The sequence below is a fragment of the Augochlora pura genome, chromosome 4 (assembly GCF_028453695.1).
Source record: "Augochlora pura isolate Apur16 chromosome 4, APUR_v2.2.1, whole genome shotgun sequence".
Classification (NCBI taxonomy): domain Eukaryota; kingdom Metazoa; phylum Arthropoda; class Insecta; order Hymenoptera; family Halictidae; genus Augochlora; species Augochlora pura.
This window is the reverse complement of record NC_135775.1, coordinates 28,117,884-28,139,587: the sequence shown is the minus strand read 5'-3', so window position 1 is coordinate 28,139,587 and position 21,704 is coordinate 28,117,884. Positions and strand designations below refer to the sequence as shown.

At 41.3% G+C, this 21,704-nt stretch overlaps 4 protein-coding genes across 10 annotated transcripts in view; 2 read left to right on the top strand and 2 right to left on the bottom strand.

Moving 5' to 3' along the window:
* Positions 1-12,900, bottom strand: part of Arl4 (ADP ribosylation factor-like 4) — a 54,391-nt gene extending 41,491 nt beyond the window's left edge. For 2 of the 4 annotated variants that reach the window (XM_078179404.1, XM_078179407.1), the window contains exon 1: positions 10,314-10,619. The gene's annotated coding sequence lies outside the window, so the exon portion shown is untranslated. Of the gene's footprint in view, positions 1-10,313; positions 10,620-11,992; positions 12,307-12,770 lie in introns of those variants that run through there. The other 2 variants (XM_078179406.1, XM_078179405.1) reach the window with 2 other exon arrangements.
* On the top strand, positions 12,822-14,317 carry LOC144469309 (28 kDa heat- and acid-stable phosphoprotein). Its single transcript, XM_078179408.1, has 5 exons — positions 12,822-12,958; positions 13,097-13,194; positions 13,520-13,630; positions 13,699-13,829; positions 13,907-14,317. Exons 1-5 carry the CDS (start codon positions 12,949-12,951, stop codon positions 14,121-14,123), a joined length of 567 nt encoding a protein of 188 aa, XP_078035534.1. The 5' UTR covers positions 12,822-12,948; the 3' UTR covers positions 14,124-14,317.
* Positions 14,318-14,750: 433 nt separating this feature from the next.
* Frj (membrane bound O-acyltransferase domain containing farjavit) lies at positions 14,751-17,534 on the top strand. 3 transcript variants are annotated; one of them, XM_078179403.1, is made up of 7 exons: positions 14,751-15,009; positions 15,656-15,927; positions 15,992-16,143; positions 16,215-16,423; positions 16,494-16,815; positions 16,889-17,150; positions 17,401-17,534. In XM_078179403.1, exons 1-6 carry the CDS (start codon positions 14,798-14,800, stop codon positions 17,108-17,110), a joined length of 1,389 nt encoding a protein of 462 aa, XP_078035529.1. In that variant the 5' UTR covers positions 14,751-14,797; the 3' UTR covers positions 17,111-17,150; positions 17,401-17,534. The 3 variants fall into 3 exon arrangements, with proteins under 3 accessions (XP_078035529.1, XP_078035528.1, XP_078035527.1); XM_078179402.1 differs by having other exon boundaries at positions 17,239-17,534; XM_078179401.1 differs by having other exon boundaries at positions 16,889-17,534.
* Positions 17,526-21,550, bottom strand: Sc35 (SR family splicing factor SC35). Of its 2 annotated transcripts, XR_013493955.1 has the most exons (5): positions 21,238-21,550; positions 20,698-20,841; positions 20,322-20,519; positions 20,148-20,237; positions 17,526-18,570 (listed from the first exon to the last, which is right to left on the bottom strand). XR_013493955.1 is itself a non-coding variant. In XM_078179409.1 (4 exons), exons 1-4 carry the CDS (start codon positions 21,417-21,419, stop codon positions 20,231-20,233), a joined length of 531 nt encoding a protein of 176 aa, XP_078035535.1. In that variant the 5' UTR covers positions 21,420-21,550; the 3' UTR covers positions 18,627-20,230. The 2 variants fall into 2 exon arrangements, 1 of the variants encoding a protein (XP_078035535.1); XM_078179409.1 differs by lacking the exon at positions 17,526-18,570 and having other exon boundaries at positions 18,627-20,237.
* Between the last annotated feature and the right edge of the window lie 154 nt (positions 21,551-21,704).

The window sequence follows — 21,704 nt, the reverse complement described above, 5'->3', positions numbered from 1 at the left end:
CCCCCCCACACGTTTTTGTTGTTAAGGTCAACGAGCTAATCGTCGCGGAAGCAAACCAGATTGGTCCTTCTGTTTTTCCAAACGAACGATTTCTAGCGCAACATTTTCTGGCCGAGCGAGAGAACTTTATATCGCAAAATCGCCGCAGTTTGGAGAACGCGCGCCTCGCAGCACGCTTTCGGATCCAATTTTCCGCGGCCTTACTTACAGAAAATTACTTCGATGAAAATTACGCTTAACCCGAAATTATCTCCGCAAATTAGAGGCTCGTTAGCAGAAAGATAAACGAGAAACAACGTTAATCCTTCCACGAAGTGTTTCCCTTCCCCGTATTTCTCCTAATTGCACACGCTCGACGAACAAGCGGCGCATCGATGGGACATAAAGATAAGGGAAAAAGTGTTGCCAAAGACAGAAAAATGTGAAATTGTGCATCCGCGCGTAATTGCTAAACGCGGAACAGAGAGCGCGCGAACAAACCGAACACGACCGGAATGCTTTTGTTTGCCGTGTTACGAAACGCCGCGCGCGAATTGAGTTTCCGATCGGAGAGCCGAGCGCGCGCCGGCAAAAGCCATAGACGATCGTAATATTAATTTCGTGACCAATTAGAAGCTGATTATCCTGCCATCTTGATCGCGATAACATCATCACGAACACGGCGTAGCCTCGCGTGCGTGTCTGGTGAAGATTCGAGCCGACAGATAACGCAATCTTATTTAAATTTCTGATTTTCCAGAGAGAGGAAGACAGTGAGAGTGAACACACAGAGATAGAGATAGAGATAGAGATAGAGATAGAGATAGAGGACCATCCGCCGTTGTGGCCACGGAGGACGTTTAAACAAATTATCGCGGCTCCTCGTGGTTTGATTAACATATCACCGAGATAGACTTTCCAAACAGATGCACGCCGACACAACCACTGTGTGGATTCACTCCGCTACGGATCTGATAAACGCGAACGAAATTATTTGTGTTCTGCCGGTTAACAACGTTTCCTAGAATCACGATATCTGGATCAGTCTGTGAATCCACTAACCGTGGGACACGCCGTAGATCGCTCTTTGATCGATTGTCCAATCTTGGAAGAAGACCGAACAACTATAATATTTTTCAGAAATTTCTTCGAAGAACAGAAATTTTCTCTATTGATCAAAACCTTCAAAGAACAGTGTAACTACAGATGCGACTACTTCGCAAGAAGAAATTGGTCGATGGAACCGTACTTAATCGATTCCGTAAAAATCGCCTAAACAACGACTTTGTTTAAAACGATGCTTGGGCCAGAGTGATGATTGATTTTTATCGGCAAGCAGAGCGATGGTTTGCGGGTTGCCGTGTTCCAAACAAGACTCAGCGGTATCCGTCGTCTAATTCCTCGGTAACCCGGATTCCCAATTCCCTTGGCAGACCTAGTCAGCACCGAAACAGTTCGGCAAACACGCTGACCAAGGAACGGTTCCCGAAACGTCGTCAAATATCCGTGTGGGATCGATGGCCGAGTGGGCCCGGCACTGTTTACAGAGGAAAAGCAATCCGGCGGCGAACTCTTTACCCGGTGATCGTGAAGCGCAACACCGGCCAGCTTCGGGATGCAGAACGACCGGATAATCTTCCTCTTGCTTTTTATTTCTCTCTCTCTCTCTCTCTCTCTCTCTCTCTCTCTCCTACACTTCCATACCGCGCTCTACTCTTTCACCGACATCCTCTCGGTTTCTCTTTCTCTTCGCCCGACATCCGTTATTTCTCCTCCGCGGGCTTTTCGCCTCTCAATTCCTCTAACAATCCTTTCGACAAATTCTTACGTCACCGGTGCGCAAACGATTGCAGGCACGATCTGTTATCTCCGAATAGAACGTTAGATTTACGTAAATTGCATTCTTCTACAGGAATTCCATGGTACCCATTAGGGCCAACAAATTTGAACGATTCTAATCTCTTCTTATTTATTTATTGGTCCATATTTTATCTACACGTTTTTCCTATTTTCCTATAGATTCATAAAATGCGCAGGGTAAAACCCAGTTTCAACCCTCGCTCTCCTTCTCTCTTCGTTACATCCTCTCAATTGCCCCACCGTCTCGTTGTTTCTCCGAAGAGGAGCAAAATAAAGGTCGCAGTGTCTGCGACCGGTCGCGAAACTGCCGACCTACGATTTTTGGCAACACGCTTATGCCAGCAGAGCGGAGACATTGTTCCCGCCCGGTACTCAACTTCGAGTCGCCCACCCCTCCCCATTGTCCACGGTTTTATTTCGTATCTCGCTGCGGATTTTCAGCGATTCGGCCGCGTTGATGCAACCCGAAAGGAATTACGGGGCACTGGCTGCACCCCGGCTCTATGCGGCCGTACACCCGCCTCGTTTTTCTTTTATGTAATTTATGGAAGTAATTACCGAGCGCGCGCGCGCGCACGCGCGCGTTGTAACTGACTTTGTGTAACCGGGGTTTACCGTGGCCAGCCGAGAATAGAAATTTTAATTAAACCTCTCTGGCTAGGTAATCAGCGGACCGGTGAATATTCATTGATGATTCTGTTGCGTTTTCGAGATCGTCGACGCCTTGATGCTCGCTGATTCCTCGAGCATGAACTGGCGATCGTAACTGCGTGAAGTTAATTGATAAAGGACCGAAGAACGTAACCGCTTAGCTTCGACGTTTCCTTTATCGTGAAAGGCAACGTGTCACGATATCAAAATATTTCAGTTTATGCGTTAATCTTCACTGTGGAATAAAGGAGACTCGGTCATTTTCAATACGTCGATCATGTTCCCGCATTTAATGGGTTCGAACGGTGAGAACGGATCGAACTTAAATTCTAAAAATACTGTTTTAAAGTGGAGGTTTCAAGCTTTAATTTAAAAAAAAAGTTATCGTCCTGCGATGATTTCTCGCGGAATTATCGTCGGTCAAAGTTAGCCAATTTCGATCGAAGATTTTCTAGGCTGTAATTTTTTTTTAAATAGTGTATTTTGAGAATTCGTCCGCAAGTCTTTCCAATGTTCGACGGTGTTTCAGGATGATTAAGACTCTTTCCGATGTTAATTTCAGCGAGCAGGGATTCGAGATTCGATGCTCCGCGACGCAGTCAGAAGCGCACGGAGGTCCCGGGGCTAATTATAATCAAGCCCGTTCGCGCATCGCGGCGTCGACCGAAAAAAGGAACCGCGCGGGTGAACGTGCTAGAATAGGATTTTCGAAAGTGAAAACTGACCCGCTTTGCACCGTTCCGCGCTGTCTACAGCCTCCGTCGACGATCGACTCTCTTTTTATTGAGTTATTAGGCCCATCCGCGTCGTTTCCTTGCAATTCCCAGCTATTCCCAGCTATACCTCGGCTCCCTTTGACCGTCCTATTTGTTTAACGAGACGGAGGAGGCTCGTGCCCGCTTGATATTCGCTCGCGAAAAGGATCCCCCGGGCTTTTAATTGGTCGCTCGATTATGCTCGATTGCCCTCGACGGAGAATAACGTGTCCGGACGAGGAAAAAAAGAAAAATGTAATTAGCCGGAGGGTGGAACTGGTTCAAAAGAGGCTACGTCGGCAGCGGAACTCCTCCTTAATTTCAATCCGGACGCCGCTCTTTATCCTTTGTGCGCGAGAAGGATTAATTGATAATTTTTGTGAAGACTCTTCCGGCCTCGGAAAAGGTCCGACGAGGCTACAAAGTTAGGATCGATTGTAATTATCTGTTCTGCTTTTACCTTTCCGGACTACGCCTAGAAAAATTTACTTTTCATGGTAACAACAGTGCAGTGAATTTATTACAATCAACGATGCCTTTGAATCCTCGCTTTTCCTTTCTAAAAAAAAATAAAATTAAAAGACAGAGGATCGAAGTTCGTACGAATGTCGAGTGCATTCGCAGGCGAACGTTGCGCCACTGAGAAATGTGGAGGGAAAAAGAAAAGGAAAGGTGTTCGCGATTCCGCATCGATCTCTGTCAGTGCTGTTTATCGAAAGCAAACGATCGTAACGAGTACGAGATGATCGCGGGCTGAGAAAACAATCGTCTAGGCGGTCTAACGTCTATCCCCGGCGGCGGTGAGCCTCGTGTTCGAAATAACACCGGGCTCGTCTAGCATCGAAACAAGCTGCTTTCGCGAGGGAACGGCGCCGAGAATGCCGTTACTAGGTACACGTGGCGATTAGAATCGGCCCTCGATCGGAGAGCAAGCCGACTCGCACAGGAAAGTGATTTCTACCGTGTACCATGTTCCGAATCCGAGCGCCGATCAAACGAGGCAAACTGTTATGAACAATCGAAGCACAAAAATCCTCTAAATTTTTTTATTTACGATATTCGGCTTCCCAGACGCGCGCGTCCACGAAATTATCGTAAGAGAGTTCTTCCGCTAAACAATCGAGCAGACGCGTCGATTTCTCGACACTCGACCTACCGTCGTCGGTGAAACATAACCGGTTTCGCACTTTTTAGTTCCAAATTATTACGATTCTATAGTCAAGCGTGCATTCGAACCGATGTGATTTTATAGATGACTAAAAAGTAAGAGTCCCACAAATAACCCTGTATATGAGATAAAATGATCAACAAATTTAATCGTCCACGGAACAATCTGGTATTTCAAGTAGCCGGGAAAAATTGTCTGCGAGACGTATGGCCGATCTACGTCGCCTTATTTCCATTTCGGCGTAGAGAAAATTGGTTTCTCGGCTCCGAAAACTCGGCGGATCCTGGCCGGGACGGGAACGCGCCCGGAGATCGTCCCATAAATCGTTGCAGGCAATTATCGCGGTGGCTTAGGGGCATGCAGTCTTTCACGTAGCGCCGGACAGCGATATCGTGATCAGATTAGACGCGATAGAGACTGCGTTTTCGTTATTTATTTCGCCGTAGATAGGATTCCTGAAACTCGAGGGGACGAAACGGTACACCGACACGTGCCCTACCGAGATACGAGCCGATCGGGTCGTGCACCGTCGAAAACCGTTTAATTACACCGGTGTAACAGAGTCTCGTTGTTGCGGCCCCGGGTTGGACGTGACTCGGGAACTGCTGATCTATCGTAAAAATTGTAATCTCTTCGCCGAATTCACCGTGGTATCATGAGCCGGCTCGCGTTTCGCGGAACAAGAGGATCATTGTACGTTCGTGGCTAAGGAGGCCGTAAAAATTCTAGTCGGCAATTAACGGACGATAGCGTCGCGTTTTTCGATATCGAACGGTCGGCTCGGATTTTCGAAACGAAAAAGTCGCGGCTCCTGCGACAATATTTTATCGCTGGAAAACGTGACCAGTTAAAACTCGAGTTTCGTTTCTCTTACAATTCCCGACGTTATAAAAACGTTTCTGTCAGTAATTTCCCACGAACCACTATGTTCAAGCGTATGTTACAATAAACATCGTTGGAAGTTTAAATAAATCCAGTCTTATCATTTCTATAAAACAATATACACTGTATGTTAAGGGGGGCCGAAGTAAACGCTTGACTTCAAAATAAAAATAAGCTTCGTTTTATTGCACGACTAGAAGAATCGTTTACATTCCGTCGAATAGTCGGACGAATCATTCGAGAATACGTACTGTGTTTACCTAGGTCCTAGGGACGCGATAAAACAAAAACGAGGCAACGTCCAATGAATAGTTTTTCGTGCGTGGGGACTACGAGGGCGAGGGTAACCCCAAGATTGTTTACTCGACCGAGGTTACAAGTGTTCCTCGTTTGTCAGGAATCGCTACAGCTGTTTGTACAGATGATTCGTGAGATAGACGGGAACATCGTGAAACAGTGGGACGCTTCTGGATGAGAAAATAAATGAGCTTTCTCTCTCGTATTGAATGGAAACCCTGTATCTATTTCGAAGATCTCGATACCGCGCGGAACCGTGCATGTAAAAAAGGTCGATAAAAGTGTTCGATCTTTTATAGATCGTCGAAAGACGATCGAACGTCAACCTAATTAAAATTACTATTTGCACAGTTGGAGTCTTCTGTCGCAGCGGACGCGAGAAGCGTGAAAACCGGCAGACGCGTTTCGCGACGAAGTAATGGTAATGGATGACGTTGCTCGACGATCATGAATAAAGGGTGAAAAAAATAGGTATCCAGGCCTTGGCTTTTAACCCCTTGGTCACGGGGCCGCGTGCATCGTTCTTTGATGGTTTTAGTTGCCCGCGTAATTATCGGAAATCCATTACTTCTGAACGGAGAGAGTCTTCCCTGTAGACCGGCACAGGCCGATATTTATTTTTCCGACGATGTTACTCGCGTTTCCACGAGGTCGAAATTTCGGGCCACGGCGCTACACGCGCGCGATCAAAAGCCTCGAAAATCCCCTTCGCCCGGACGCGACACATTTTTTGGCGCTTCTCCTCGTCCTCGCTTTTCCGAAAAATTTACGGGATCCCGAGCACGCCCGGGATCCGCGTAAATAACTTCGCGATATTAATACCCGGCGCGGAACAACGCAGTTCGCGAAATAGTTGACGCGCCTTCCCTCCAGCAATTTCGAAACTTTCGTCCACGGGAAGCTGTGTATTCCATCGTATCGGTAGCTTAATTCTTCGGACAACCGGGACCTCTAACAGCCTCTTTTCCTGGAGCACGTGTGCCGCGGATTACATCCACACCGATCGGAATCCGTGATCGGGCGATCGTAGATATCTGGAAATTTACGTTCGTCTTGTTGCTCCGCGGAAATACCGAACCGTTGCATTCGGTCATCCGATATTATCATTCGAGGTACGGACTCGGTGAATTGCAGGTGAAGCGAAACTGTATTTAATTGTTCCGTTCTCTCGGTGGTACTTTTCTGTCGAGACACTCCAATCGATGCTTTAACGATCGTTCGAAGCACAGACTTAGCAAATTCGAAGCGAAGTAAGAACGCATTTAATTGGAACACTATTTTTCCTTTAAATTTTCATCTCTTCTCTTTGTAATAATTGTAATAAACGAGTGCGCAGTAACGCAATAACGTATTCAAATATAGGTTTGTCATTATTAGATTATGAATCTCGACGAGCTTGACGTTCGAGTACAGCGATCGAACAATGAAACTGTAAACGAAATAAATAAAGTTCGATGGCCCCTAAACCGGTAGTTCGGTTCTTATTGTGCCCGTGGAATTTCGATTCGATGGAATACCGTGGTGAATCGATTGTACAGCGCTTTGTAGGTCGAATGGGATTCAATTCTTCGAGTTTTTCCTCAGCCAAGGCCGTCCATATTCCCCGGCGCAGCCATTAAACGCGAGAATTCTCGGGTTCCCGCCGATTCTCCCCGGCCGCCATCAATCTTTGCGGCAATATAGGTGAGCGATGATAACTCATCGATAAGCCTTAATGCTCCGTCATTACCGGATTCCTCGCAAACAATAACTCGAAACTGGCTTGCTCGTGCGACGATAAAATCCTAGACCGGGGGGCGGGAGGGGTAGCGACGTCGCTCGGATAAAATGTTGAAAGGCCCATTATGTCAACCGTTCATCGATATTACACGAGGACAAGCAGCTCGTTACATTTATGGGGACAATTAAGGGGCGGGCTATACGACGTTCGTGCAATTAATGCGCGGTGCGGGGACTCCGCGTATGCAGATGCAACGCGGCCGATACGATATGCGAGCGCAGAACCAACGGAAGGTCATGAATGCATTCGACATAAAAGTCGAACTAACGATCGATGAATTATTGAGAATTATTTTAAGTGGCGCTCGCTGACTGTCGTTCTAACGACGGACGTAGCGGGTAATTATTCATCGATTTCCGCTTACAATGTTTAATACAATTTATTCATATATTCGGATAAATGTCTGTACTTAGACTGACAAAGAATTGTATATCGTTGTATCATTGCTAAGACTGTATGTATATCTACGATCTGAAAATTTTGCGTAACAATTATTGAAAAAGGGAACGCGGTATTCTCGTTTGCTTTATATATCACGCGCCGTCTCGAGAAGTTCCACAAATCCGGCCTATTTTTACGTGTCCGCGAGAATCGAACGTGCGACCAACCGAGAGTCCACGATACATACATACATCGAACTCCTCGGAAGAGTATGGACACCGAATACGCAACAAACCCGACGCGAGAAACGCTGCACGTGAAACGACGCGAACCCATCGCGTTTATAGAACGATTGAATATTTATAAAGCGTGGCAATGACTCCGGACGAATGCTAAACGCGGCCGGAGTGCATCTGGTAAGTACATGTAAGAAGCTCCCGTGAAAATCATCTCGAAAATCTTCTCCGACCTCGCACGATCCGTTTTAATATACATTTTCGACTCGATAATTCTCTGCGCTAATTTGTAGTGTTTAAACACTGATGATCGACTAGTGCCGTGTTGTGTGTATAACAGATATTACAGATAGATAACGAGTACCATCGACGCAGGTGTGATACGAGTTAAATGAATTGGCTCTGCAAAGTGGAGTCCATTTTCAATTCAATTATATAATTAGAATTTCTCTGTACCGCATAACTTCATAAATAAACGTCGATGATCCTTTGCTGTTTTATTATATTTCCCGCATTGCAGAGCGATAACGAGTACCATTGAAACGGTGAAAATTGAGACTAGTCGATTTTTAAGAAAGAAATCGGTTGTTAACCCTCTGCCCTCGAATGGCGACTCCGGGGGACCATTAAAAATTGCTATGCTATTTTTTAAAATAATTGTAATAGTTAACAAGTAGAAAATATACGACTAATTCATATCGATCCAGAGACTTAAACCGGCCGATTGAAAGATGAATAAATCGATTTTTGCGGAACTAAAAATTGCCGATCGAATATTTGGAATCTGCCGTGGCGATTGCGAATCCGCGAACGCAAATGGCAAGGTTCCGCGAGCACGGCAGAGGCACACGTATAATTTTCCATCGGGGCGCAGCATCCGACGGTATTTCTACATCTACGTCGATTAAAGGGCACAGGGAACAGGTATCCATTCATAAGGCACGTCGCGGCGAGGGGAACGTAATAACCTTGGTTACACTACCGAGCTGTCACATCGGCGTGCAGTCACCGATTCATTCACACGCGATACCCGGCCCCGCTGGCCGGCGAGTTTAAACAATTACACGTTGCGTGCTAATTCCTCGACAAAAATACCGAACGGTCGCGCCTGCCGGCGTTCGCGAGCGCGCTATTTTTATTATCATATCTACGCCGCGATTGATTCGGGCATAGTTCAGGTTTTCCATCGGGCAACAGTCGAACGGAGAGTACAGACTGCAAGCGGGTGCCAAGTGTGTCAAGACTCGACTATTCTCGAATAAAATCGAACACAATTTTCCGCGCACAATAGTTACCGTGCACAATGAGTCTGGACTTGACAATCGAGAGATTAACTCGTTAACCGGCCAAGTTAACTCGTCGCTCTCATTCAGTTTCTACGATTTTCACTTAACGAGGCCGACTATGCCGATTAACCGACCGCGGATTAACAATGAAGTAATTCCGTACGGAATCAAACGTCTTCAGAAATGTAACCTAATAACTTCCCCTCGAATTGGTATTTCAGATACTAGATACAGTGCTATGTTAATTGTGCCACGGTGTCTGTCGGCACAAACTATTATGACATGCTGCTATATGTATAATTAAGTTGCTACAGATATAGAAACATACCAATTTATATAATCAATTGTAACTTATAGCTGTAAAAGTTATAACGATAAAACCAACAAAAAGGTTACAATTTGTTCCGTATTTACACGAGCAGGTTCGTTGATCTGTAAAGCTTAATCGCGCTTGTTTGTCGACCGGTTACTGCAGTTTCTTGCAATAATTTACAGCTTCCTTAATGATTTGAACTTTTTATTATTCTCTGAACTATTCTACGATTCGTTTGCACAACGGCTTTTACTGTTGTCTACCGTGCTATCAATACAGGTTCCAGTGCATGTATTAAGATGGCTTCTACTTCCCGCAAAATCAACCGCGTTCTTTCAAATCGATTTGCAATCAGTGCCACGAGAATTTTAATCCGTGACGCTGATTGTGCCCACGATGCGATACCGCTGATATTTCTGAACCGCGGCAATCGAATTTTCTCCTATCTGTAACCTACGTTTGTGATACTAATCAGGAAATAACCCGGTTAACCTGACAGAAAAGTCGTTCAGTTGATATCGTTTCGAAACCGATATTGAGCCTTCGACATTCAACTCTGTATCGCTATAGATAACGATTGAGCCCAACTCTGTTCCCAATATTGTGCACTACGTACGTACACCCTATTTTGCTCGCAGTTCAACGTATGACAGACAACCATTCTCGCACTCGAGCCAAACAGTTTGAACGAAATGTCGTTGCGCAGAGACGTAATTCGAACTCACCATTTTTATTCGATGGGAAACGTATCCGAAACTGAGCGGACCACTGCACGGCTACGCTGCCTATGGACGCACAGAAAACACGTTACATCGACTTTGACACACTTGCCGCTCGACTCGGTGGAACCGGTCGAAATTACCGTTTCCCGCCCCGAACGATCGTCGATGCTGGCGCGGGAACACTCGCGAATAGATCGTGTCTGATGTCCTGTTCGATGGCGTTTAAATGAATGACATTAGGGCACAACAAAACAATCGTCCGCCGGTTGACACTTACGAACACCACCCTGTCGCATCCGACTACCCCGAACTCCCGAAACAGACTGGCCGACGGTGGCTCACGGATCACGAACTACCAAACTTACGAAAATTGCCGCCATGCGGCGCCAGTGCTCGATGCCGCATGGCGGTTCATTCGAATCGTTCGATCCTGGGAAAAGTCAGCCCATGTAGAAATTATTCTACGACACTCGAAACTAAGGTGGAGTTTGATCTATACCCTACATTATTTGTATTTTCTATTAATATTTATATACGAATCATCAACGAGGAGAATATTTGCAAGGAATTGTTCTTTATTTAGTTTTATTTGCACTACTGCAGAGCCCGCATCAGAATATGGTGTGGCGCCATCAACGAACGAACTTCCAATCAAAACTGAGATACACGCCGAAAATTCGTTTGGAATATCTATAGGGCGTCTGAGAATTTTATGCCATATTAATTAATCGATTAAAGATTAATATCGTCGCAATGAAACAATATGTATATAATCAAGTGCAAGAAGGTTATGATAGAAACAATAACTTGTAATTCTCCGTAGCGATTTTTTAATATTTTTCACAGGTAATATATTCAGCATGTTACCGTAAAATTCCATCGTTATTTGTGACGAAATCGTCCTCAACGATCTATGCGTGTTTAACAAATATAGAGACTACCATATTTTGTTATATTTTTTAATCTATATTTAAGCTATGGATATTATGGTACGACGCGAATGTAGGTACGCAATAACTACAACAATGAAAAGCAAGATGCAAAACCGGACAAATCACCCTATATAATGATTTTATGGGCTGCTGGCATTCCGAGATTGCCCCCCCCCCCCCCCTCGAAGAAGCGACAAACCGACCAAGTCAATTGTTCTTAAATAATATAAATTGGAGCCTAGGAACGTAGCTCAACGGAGACCGGTCTGGAACAAGTAATCCGTCTTTCGCTCATGCGATCGAGCGTAACACAATGCACGAGAAAAAGGATGAGAGTGAACGCCCAACTCGGTTCATCAAATAATTTATTGTACTTCTCTGGGGCTCTGCCCTTATTTGCTGGATCCGAGGTCGTGGAACTGGATCGTTCGCTCGATCAAGAACCAGTTCGGTTCTTATATTTCCCAAACACGAAATCGGCTTTCGTGTTTTTAATTTTTTTGCTAATACAATCGTCTTTGTGATATTCGATCTAAAATTGGCCCAAGTTATTAATACGTTGTATCTAATCATGAAACGAGTGCAAGTCTGATGTGCATACGTAAATATGCAGATCGAGGTGGTATTAGAATTGTGAATATGCCTGATGAACTTCCTGGATCAAGGAAATTTGAAACAAAAATATCATCGTGTTGCGCAATCAATTTATGGAATAATACAAGCCGTTAAGTTGAGAATAAAAAATTTTACCTGACAATGTAAACAGCTGCATGACGGCGTTTGAATTCCGCGTTTCCGTTTGAAATTTCATGGACTCGTGACTTGCATACGACATTCAATTTTCCAGATGTCATAAATGATTACAGGCTGGTCAGCAATTTACGACGAACTCTTGCAAACATGAGAACACAAAAATTAGTCTAAATTCTACAAAAAGAAGGTGTGCAATATGGTTGATCATTCAAAAATGTACTGTGGCATGTAAATTAATTAAATGAAAAGAAAAGGTTAAGGAGAATTCTGATGTCAGTAAAGCTTGAAAAATGTAATATTCTTTTACTATCCATTTTCAAAGAAATTTTGTTTAAATATATAATTTGATTCGGTAGTTAACGTCAAGAAAAATCACGTAGTTATTGAGGCATGAACTGCGCAGTACAAGATGAGAAAACATCGTACAAAACATACACGCAGACTGTATGTAATATAGCTTGCAACATACATGTAGTAAATATGTACATATTTATGATAACAATGTAAGTTACTTATGAAAGCATTTTACGCTTATAATAATACTAAAGAGGAATTCAATTTTTAAAATTTATTAATACAGAATTTAGTGAGAAATAAACGAAGCTAAGCATCAATTTGACGCACTTTCTCGTCGGCAGCTGAATTTGAAACGAGAAGATAAAGTTTACCATATCGGCATAGTTGTCGATTATAAAATAGATAAATCACGTGTATTTTATCTTAGCTGCCCTTGGAACATTACAACAGGATGATGCAAGCTTCTAACCATACTCACGAATGTTCCGTGCAATGCTTTTATGCCGCTAGAGCTCGTGGTTGACGTTGAAATCAGCAGCAGCGCAGTGTTGATCTGACATCAAACGACATTGTCGTTTCATATTGAGAAGCAGGTTTTCTTCCAAGAAATTTCCGTAGAATTTTACTTAAGCTGCTGCAAATCTCCTCTACAAAAAATGCCGCGCGGTAAGCGCATAAATTATTACGTTTTTCGTCCAAGAAAAATGTCTTCTTGTCCCCACCACATTTGCTCCGATCAAAACGCAATTTCGTTCGATTTGACCTCGAGCAACAGACCATCGATCAAATGAGATCTATTTCCAGGTAAATTTATCAGTCATAAGGGTCGGAATCGTCACTTTACCAGCCCCGAAGAGTTGGAGGAGCAACGACGCCAGGAGGAAAAAAAGCTCCAATGGAGAGTCAGTATTCTTAGGTTAACCGACAGCACAACGGCTTAGATATTATTGTTAAGTACGTAAGGTCGAATTGCCCTTTCATGGTCGAGTCTGATTCCATGCACTACTTGCTGATATTTTGTCCGGAGCACGATACTCTGCAAACAATACAGGCTCTATTTGCAAGACTGAGCTCAAAATTTTCAGAAATTCCTAAGAGTTGTTAAGCAACGGGATGAAGTTACGTTGTGTAAAAATATTGCATATACATTGCCTAGGGAATTAGTGAACAAGCCATTTTTATTGTGAGCCTAGTATGTAGAAATTATATTGGAATTCTCTTTTGCAGAAGAATAAAGGAGAAGAGAGTGAAGAAGAGGAAGAGGAGCCAAAAGCTTCTCCAGCCAGTGGTTCGGACAGTGATAGTGAAAGCGATTCAGACTCAGATTCTAAAGGAGAGGTAGTACATTTCAATATAGATGCTTGGTAATTACAAAACTATGATATCTAAATTGTAATTATTTACAGGGAAAGGCGAAGGGTGTAGAAAATTTAATTCAAGTTGAAAATCCAAATAGGGTACAAAAGAAAACAAAGAAATTATCTACATTAAATCAATCTTTAGACTCTGCAAAACCAGAGTTATCTAGAAGAGAAAGGTAACAATTTACCTAACTATTTGGCAATTCAAATAGGTGGACTGTAAATACTGATAAATAAATTATTTTCTTTTAAGGGAGCAGTTAGAAAAACAAAAGGCTTATGCGAATTACCAGAAATTACACGCGGCCGGCAAAACTGACGAAGCTCGCGCCGATCTAGCAAGATTAGCCATAGTTAAACAGCAACGAGAGGAGGCGGCTAAAAGACGGGAACTCGAAAAGAAGCAGAAGGAACTCGCCCAACAAAAGAAAACGGAACTGACGCAGAAAGCCCTCGGCAAAAAGTCCTAGGACTTTCGAGACTATGTCAATTATACAAATATTTTGCAACACTGCTACTATTACATTAACTTTATAAGCAGTTCAATCTCTACTTTCATATTGATGATTCATATTGATACAATTTAATTAAATCCGCGCATTTTCAGCATGCGTTTGATCAAGATGTCCTTGTTTGTATAAATACAATTATTATAGTAACTGAATTTCAATTTGCACTTCTCCACTTCCATTTTTCCACTGAATCCACCATTTTTAACGAATACGCTACACTTTATTTTCACGTAAGAATGACGTGGAAATAAAACCACATGATTTTTAATTTGACCGAGTATTTGCCACGAAGAAGAAATAACAAATTAATTGCGATTGATAATTGAACGTACATGCATAGCTGTAATTATTAGACTGCAAAATAAGCATTTTATGTGTCAAGAAATGGAAACAGAATTTTTTTTAAATCTAAGTAAACTCCTCCGATTGCATTAAATACTATTCTGTTTTATTTTAAAGGAAATATAATTTGTAATTAATTTACTACAGGGCAATATAGCTATGTTCGTGTTTCTTACAAGGTACAAAGGTTTCTTCAGTTCAGAGAGCACTGCCGTATACAGTGCGAAATGTAATACGGTGGGAGAAGACTAGACGAGACGCAGTCGAGCTGCCGCAGTGAAGTCGACACGATGTTGTTGTCTGATGTGTTCTATGTGGTGTTACTTTTGTCCTGTGTATTTGTCGGAAAGATCTATCGACAAATTGAAAATGTATACGAGAGGCAATGGTCATGCACGATGTTCGGATTCTTTCTGGTCTTGATAGTTTCTGGAGGTCATATAATTCATCCTGTAATCAGTACCGTGATAAACGCGATTATTATAACCAAGCTCTCTCCAAAGTACGATATTTTGCTAATACTATGCGAATTTATTACTTCAAAACAGCATCATTTCGGTTGCCTTCGTACAATCGTTTCTCATTTTATCAGCGAAGTGCCGCAGTACCGTATAAATATGTCCCGATTTTTATGCGGTATATCTGCAGTGATCAGTGACATTAACAAAGTGCTCTCTACCTACTCGACTGCAGTCAGTTCTGTTCTCGATTTATTAACGCGCGAATTGAACCGAATTAATATGATGAAAGAACAGAGACCGCTAGACAGACAAAGTTCTCACACCTTTATCAAGAAAAATTCAATCTTAATGCATGGTGTACACGATCAGTGTAATTCAATATCAATCATCAATGTCAGCGCATTAGCACTTGTTTGCTCTAATATCAAAGTTCAAAAGGTTTTCCAATGTAGACGTTGATCAATTTACTCTTATCATTTGTGCCCGTGTGAGTGATAACGAATTAAAAAATGCATAATGTATAAATATATTATACATACAATACCATTTGGTGATTGTGCATGTAAATCGAACATGAAACAATTATAAATATTCGGACAAAGAAAGTGTCTTTGAAATATCCTAATACATAATCCTTATCATTCTTTTATGGAACTAAAATATTATTTTGGAATTAATTTTTTACAGAATATGTCACCTGGCAAGCTTCTTTTTTTCGTTCTTCTACCTACTGTTCATATTCCGTTTAGGAGAATATATTGGTATACCAGAAGCTCCATCTCACACAAACCTTGTGCTCATGATATTAACATTAAAATTATCTGGACTAGCCTTTGAGATAAATGCAGCTTCAACTCAGGCATCTGATGATCCTGAAGGAGTGAATTCTGCAGCATTGAGAAATGTAGGATTTATGGATGTGTTTCACTATGGTTTCAGCTATATGGGAGTTTTGACTGGTGAGCCTGATTTATCTTAACTCAAAATTTTTATGTTATATTGATCATAATATTGTTCTTCCAGGTCCTTACTACCGTTATAGAACATACTGGGACCATTTGTACAGGCCATTCTCTAAATATGCAAAACCTGAGCCTCTCACATTCTTCAAACTTATAAGAACAGCAGTCTTTATTGTGTTCTATCTTCTGATGAATACATATTACCCCACCAGAGTAATACCAGTATTATTTTATTATTTTAACCAAGCTAAATTGTACACTTCAAAATTGTTTTTATATTTCAGTATGTCACTACGGCCGAATTCGCGGAAAGAGCTTTTCTTTATAGATACTTCTACATGTATCCAACGTTTTTCAGTTTCAAATTAAGAATGTATATTGGCATGACCTTGGCCGAATGTGCTTGCCAAATGGCTGGGCTTGGAGCATATCCTGTAAAATCCAACCCTGTAATAGGCTTGGGACCTCGAAATTACACAGTTATTCAGAATACGTAGATATCTCAACCTTTTCTTATAATATCTAAATAATTGAAAGGAAGGCTAAAGTCGATGAAATTCTAGGTCGAATGATCCTGAAAAATTCGCAAATTTACAATACAATTTTGATACTGTATATAACATGAATGTGATGAAGCTGGAAAGTTGTCATTCAACGAGAACCGCTATGAAGTCATGGAACGCATGTATCCAATATTGGATGGGTGTTTATGTATATAAAAGGTTTCCATACAAAAGTTTACGAACACTGGCCACATTTACGCTCTCGGCTGCTTGGCATGGCTGGCAAATCGGTTACTATTTCTGCATTTGTCAAATTCCTGTGTTCTTGATGAGCGAGGACATAGGGATAAAATTTTACAATCAGAGCAAAGAGAAGAGTTGGGTAGGTACTACCGAAAATAATCTAAGCACGTTGACATTCTAAATTACGATTTTAATTGATTTCACTATTTTAGACGAGGAGAATGTGGCAACTAATCTTGTGGTATGAGAAAACAACGTGCATGGCATATTTAGGAGTAGCATTTTTGTTGCTAGGATTGGAAGAGTCAATATATTATTACAAAAGTGTATACTTTGCGGGTCATATTGTAGCAATAACATTGTACATACTCTTCCGCTGCTTGAAGCCCTATATTTTACAAAAACCCATAGAAGGTGAGGACAAGATCAAATAGTCCGCTACGCTAGAACAAGAAGTATTTAAAAGATCTGCATGTACGTATCTCTCAAAGTAATTCTGTCACAGTCTTCTCTCTAAGATAGCTTATAGCAATAGAGATTTTTTAAGTACGAAATTTTTTAGCAATTGTAGTAGCATATTATCAACACTAAGTCAATAATATATGATTATATTAATTAAGATGTATATGTATAATATACTTTATCACTATGATTGAACTCATCAGTCAATCAGTCAGTCAGTACCATAGATGAGAACAATTATTCTGACTTAATACTTCCATAGATGTTATTTAAGAGAAAAAAAGGAGAGAAAAAGAAATGAAAAAGAGAGTGTTCACGGATATATTGAAAGGGTTTCTATTCTTCCATTTGTAAAGATGAACAAGTCAGAAGTAATAAAAAATTCCATTTGTTTAATGTCTTAATCTTTATTGATTTTACCCTCCACGAGTCTACTACAATGCTTCAACTCCTCTCTCCTCTACGAAAAGAAATTTTAAATCATCTGTATATTCCATCACTTTACCACTAAACATACTTACTCCAGTGACGTATGTTGGCACCTGAAAAGAAAAGCACAGGAAAAGCGAAAAGGATTCCATCCCCCAACCCTTGAATTCTCCCAATTATCTCGAATGTGGCGGCAAGTGTTTCAAGCGATGATCACAAAGTTTAGATTTTAACAGACTCTACAGTTTCCCCGAGAAAATTTAAGCAGTCCCGATAATTATATACCAAAAAATACCGAAATAAAACAATGGAGGAAAATTGCAAACAAAACATTGATACCGCAAGGGGGCAAATTTGCAAAACAAGGACTTGTACTTCAAATTAGTACTCTCAAGGGGGAGGGGAACATTCTCAATTCAAAGTGCAATTTTAATCGTGAGCTAATAGATCAACCCGAATGCTATGATTTAATTTCTCTTATCAAAAACATCCCCTTGAGAGATACCAAGGATAGACCACAGAACTTACAAAATTGAACCTACACTGCTGGGACGAGATACGTTCTCTCTAATCAACACCACAGCTGGAAGTGATCGTCAAGAAACACGCGGAGTAACTGGCAAACGTAACACAGTTGAAATTGTGAGTCGTTGCTCGCGAGGTCTGGTGATGCTCACGTGCTACCTGCAAACCGGACGACGGCCGAGAAACCAGCAACCGCGGTGACTTTGGTCGTGTACCCTCTCCGCTTTATTTTCTCAGCGCTCTCTCGAACCGTGTACCCTTCTGCGATTTTCTGCACGCCGACCCCCCAGAGAGACAGCTTTCGCTCACACACTTTCTCTCTTTTTCTCGCCCTGATCTCGACTCGCGAACCTGCTTTCACCAGACCACCAACCGCTCGCTACTGCAAACTGCTTACAGCCCTGCTACTCTCGGCTTACTGCTTACTCTCAGCTACCCCATCATCGGCTACACTCGCCACGCCACTCCTTTCCACCGCCTGTGGCACCATAAAATTACAACTTAGTTACAACGAATAAACGTGTTACATCCGTGTGTGAGGATTCTTTTTTTAATATTTTTTCTTTTCGAAAGGACATTAACAATCTGTTGTACGTGAATGAAAAATATTACCAATAATCTATACACAATCCCAAGACCACTTTAACTCGATGATGAGTTCGTGTTACTTTTTCTTTTCTTTTTTTAATTCACAGCGTTAATTGTGAATTTTATATTGTATTTCTCTACCAAGGGAACTATCTCGAAACTTATTTGATTAAGGAAGCGAATTGTTTTGTATTTATAAATATTACGAGATATCGTAGTATCGATTGACGATTACTTATTTAACTTATTTTCAAGACTCAAGTAACACGGACTGACATGGAAACCTAGTTTCAGCAAAGTTAAAAGTAACACATAGTGACTGATCGTGTTTCCTATATTGCCTACAATTATACTTAGCTTTTAATCACTGTCTAACACTATGCGAACAGTTTCTGTCTTCCGCATTTTATTACACTTTATTATAAATGGCAAACTTACATAAATAAACCTGTATACTATTACAGAAACGCATAACTTATCTCTAAAAAGTCGTGTGTGTACCAAAGAGCTTTTAGTATTTTTTTCCTTCTGTTATCTAGTAAGGTCGTTAAAGTTTCTCAGTGATAAACGATGATAGAAAAATCAGGCAATCATTGATTTAAGGGTTCAGTTTAAAATTTGTACAGAAACTGGACTTCAATCGACCACATACGTACTACATTACCTGCTAATTACCATTACACATCAACACCCCGATGTAATTCCAGGGATATCTAAATCCACCTTGCTTGGTTTGAACAATTTCATATTGATGGAAAACGATTTTTCGCAATTGGACATATTTGATCGAAATAGATGCTCTCCTGCAGTTAATTATTTATATACGCCGGCGTGGCTTAAAATAGTTATAACAGGAATCAAGAGAAATGGAAGAAAAAAAGTAATAGACTTGTGTTATCTTATAACTCACTTACACCGACAAAGTACTAGAAGTTGTGCACATCCCTATGTTTCAATTATAAAACAAGAAACATTATCTGGTCGAACTAACAACAATCTTTTTCTGCTTTTATTTTATCTATAGAATGTAGAAACTCAATTATATTATGCCTGTTCTAACTTCAACGATCGATTGCGAACATCAAATGTATAATGCTAGTGCATATTATCTAAAACTCTTAGCAAGGACTGAATGAAAACTTGAATTCAATGATCGAAACACAAGCTCACGACAGCTTAATTATACATAGAAAAAATAGGAATACATTTACTTTTCTCTGAGCGAAATAAGCAAGTGACAACAAATTACTTAACGAAGTAAAGAGTAATACGAGAGAAAAAAAGAACTTGCAAACGAGAATCCTCGTGAGCTTCTTTGAGCTCACTATCTAGATACATTACATTAAAATTAGTTATGGGTTCTGTTCGAAACCCAAATAAGTGCGTCGTCATAATTAATATGTAAGTGATAGAAGAAATGTGAACGTGCGACAGTGTTGCTCTAGGTATTAGAGTGTAATAGAATACCTTTTCATTGTCAAGAAATGATTATTCCGCACTCGCGGCACGTGCATCTGTTCACAGTCGTACTCGCTTATGGTTCAATTACTTCAGTCCCTAAATTCAACAAAAAAAAAAAAGATATAACAAATGTTCATTGAATATATTTATTCTAATAATTTTTGAACATTATTTATTTACCTTGATTTAGAACGACTGTCCTTTTGTCTATCTGGAGATTTGCTCCTGGAACGAGACTTTCCACGTGAGCTCTTGCTATCGGAACGTGAGCGACTACGACTACGACTGTAAGAACGCCTTCGGTCCCTATCACGGCTTCTTGATCGACTACGTGATCTAGAACGCGAACGTCTACGATCTCTGCTTCTGCTGCGTGATCTAAAAAATAGTAAACAAATGTTGTAACTATTGATACAACTAAGAAAGGTCAAACGCGTTCACATATTGAAAAAAGAAAAGCATATCAACATTTATCAATAACCTTGTAAAGTCTTCTTTTTTATTATCAGTTGTGACTAGTGAATTTAGACTTATAAACAATGCTAATGATAATTACCTTCCTCTTCGGCGACTACCACGGCTACGATGTGGAGAGGTTGGTCGTCCATAACGTGCCATTTGAACCCTGAGTTCCCTGCCATCCAACAATCTTCCATCCATCGCGTCCAACGCATCTTCCGCGTCCCGTTTATCATAGAATCTGGAAAATCACAAAAATAAATAGCGCGCCGCCACCAACGCACGCCATATAGATAACCGATGGACGTGAAACGCCTAGCGGCATCTAAGCTTATAGCAATCCATTGCTTATATGTAAAAGTACTTCTATATTGTAATAGGAAAGCTTCAAAATCTTATTACGCTTATACAGCGGATTAAACAATTATATATATATATATATATATATATATATATATATATATATATATATATATATATATATATATTTGGAAATAACTTCCAGCAAAGAAAGTAGCACATTAATACGACGTAGTCGAACATTTCAGTAGAAGCTATCTTCGATAAGCCGAATGTGCGTATAGTTTGTCGATTTGTTCTAAATTATTTTTGATTAATGAGAAAAATTGAGTTTTACCTGACGAAAGCAAATCCACGGCTTTCCCGGGTGAAACGATCTCTTGGTATGTAAATGTCGCCGACTTCGCCACATCGTTCGAACACACGTCTCAGGTCCTCCGGCGTCGTTCTGTAGGTGAGATTGTCCACTTTCAGGGACACCATCCCGTCGATTCGAGGCGGTGGCCTACCGTAGCTCATTTTAGCGAGATTTCCAAACTTATCTTGGCGAACGAAATTAACACTCCAGCCGGGAAAATCAGTTTCTGAGTAAGTGGCACACGTCCACAGACGTCAGAGACAAGATGGCGAATAACGGAAGAACGAAGCCTACGCGCAGTACAGTGGGAAATGACGTACATAACTACCGACTACGTAACTCAAATGTCTGTCCGTACCCAACCGTTTTCTCTATTTCCGAAATGAATTACTCCTTTTTGCTCGCTTGAACAATAACGATTATTTGACCGAAGAATTATTGATTAA

Coding starts and splice junctions, on each gene's coding strand:
- LOC144469309 (XM_078179408.1), top strand. Junction 13,631..13,698: donor ACTCAGATTCTAAAGGAGAG/GTAGTACATTTC, acceptor AATTATTTACAG/GGAAAGGCGAAGGGTGTAGA. Junction 13,830..13,906: donor GAGTTATCTAGAAGAGAAAG/GTAACAATTTAC, acceptor TTTTCTTTTAAG/GGAGCAGTTAGAAAAACAAA.
- Frj (XM_078179403.1), top strand. CDS start 14,798: ATGTTGTTGTCTGATGTGTTCTATGTGGTGTTACTTTTGTCCTGTGTA. Junction 16,424..16,493: donor TACACAGTTATTCAGAATAC/GTAGATATCTCA, acceptor ATGAAATTCTAG/GTCGAATGATCCTGAAAAAT. Junction 16,816..16,888: donor AGAGCAAAGAGAAGAGTTGG/GTAGGTACTACC, acceptor TCACTATTTTAG/ACGAGGAGAATGTGGCAACT.
- Sc35 (XM_078179409.1), bottom strand. CDS start 21,419: ATGAGCTACGGTAGGCCACCGCCTCGAATCGACGGGATGGTGTCCCTG. Junction 20,842..21,237: donor CGTGGATTTGCTTTCGTCAG/GTAAAACTCAAT, acceptor GTGATTTTCCAG/ATTCTATGATAAACGGGACG. Junction 20,520..20,697: donor GGTAGTCGCCGAAGAGGAAG/GTAATTATCATT, acceptor ACTATTTTTTAG/ATCACGCAGCAGAAGCAGAG.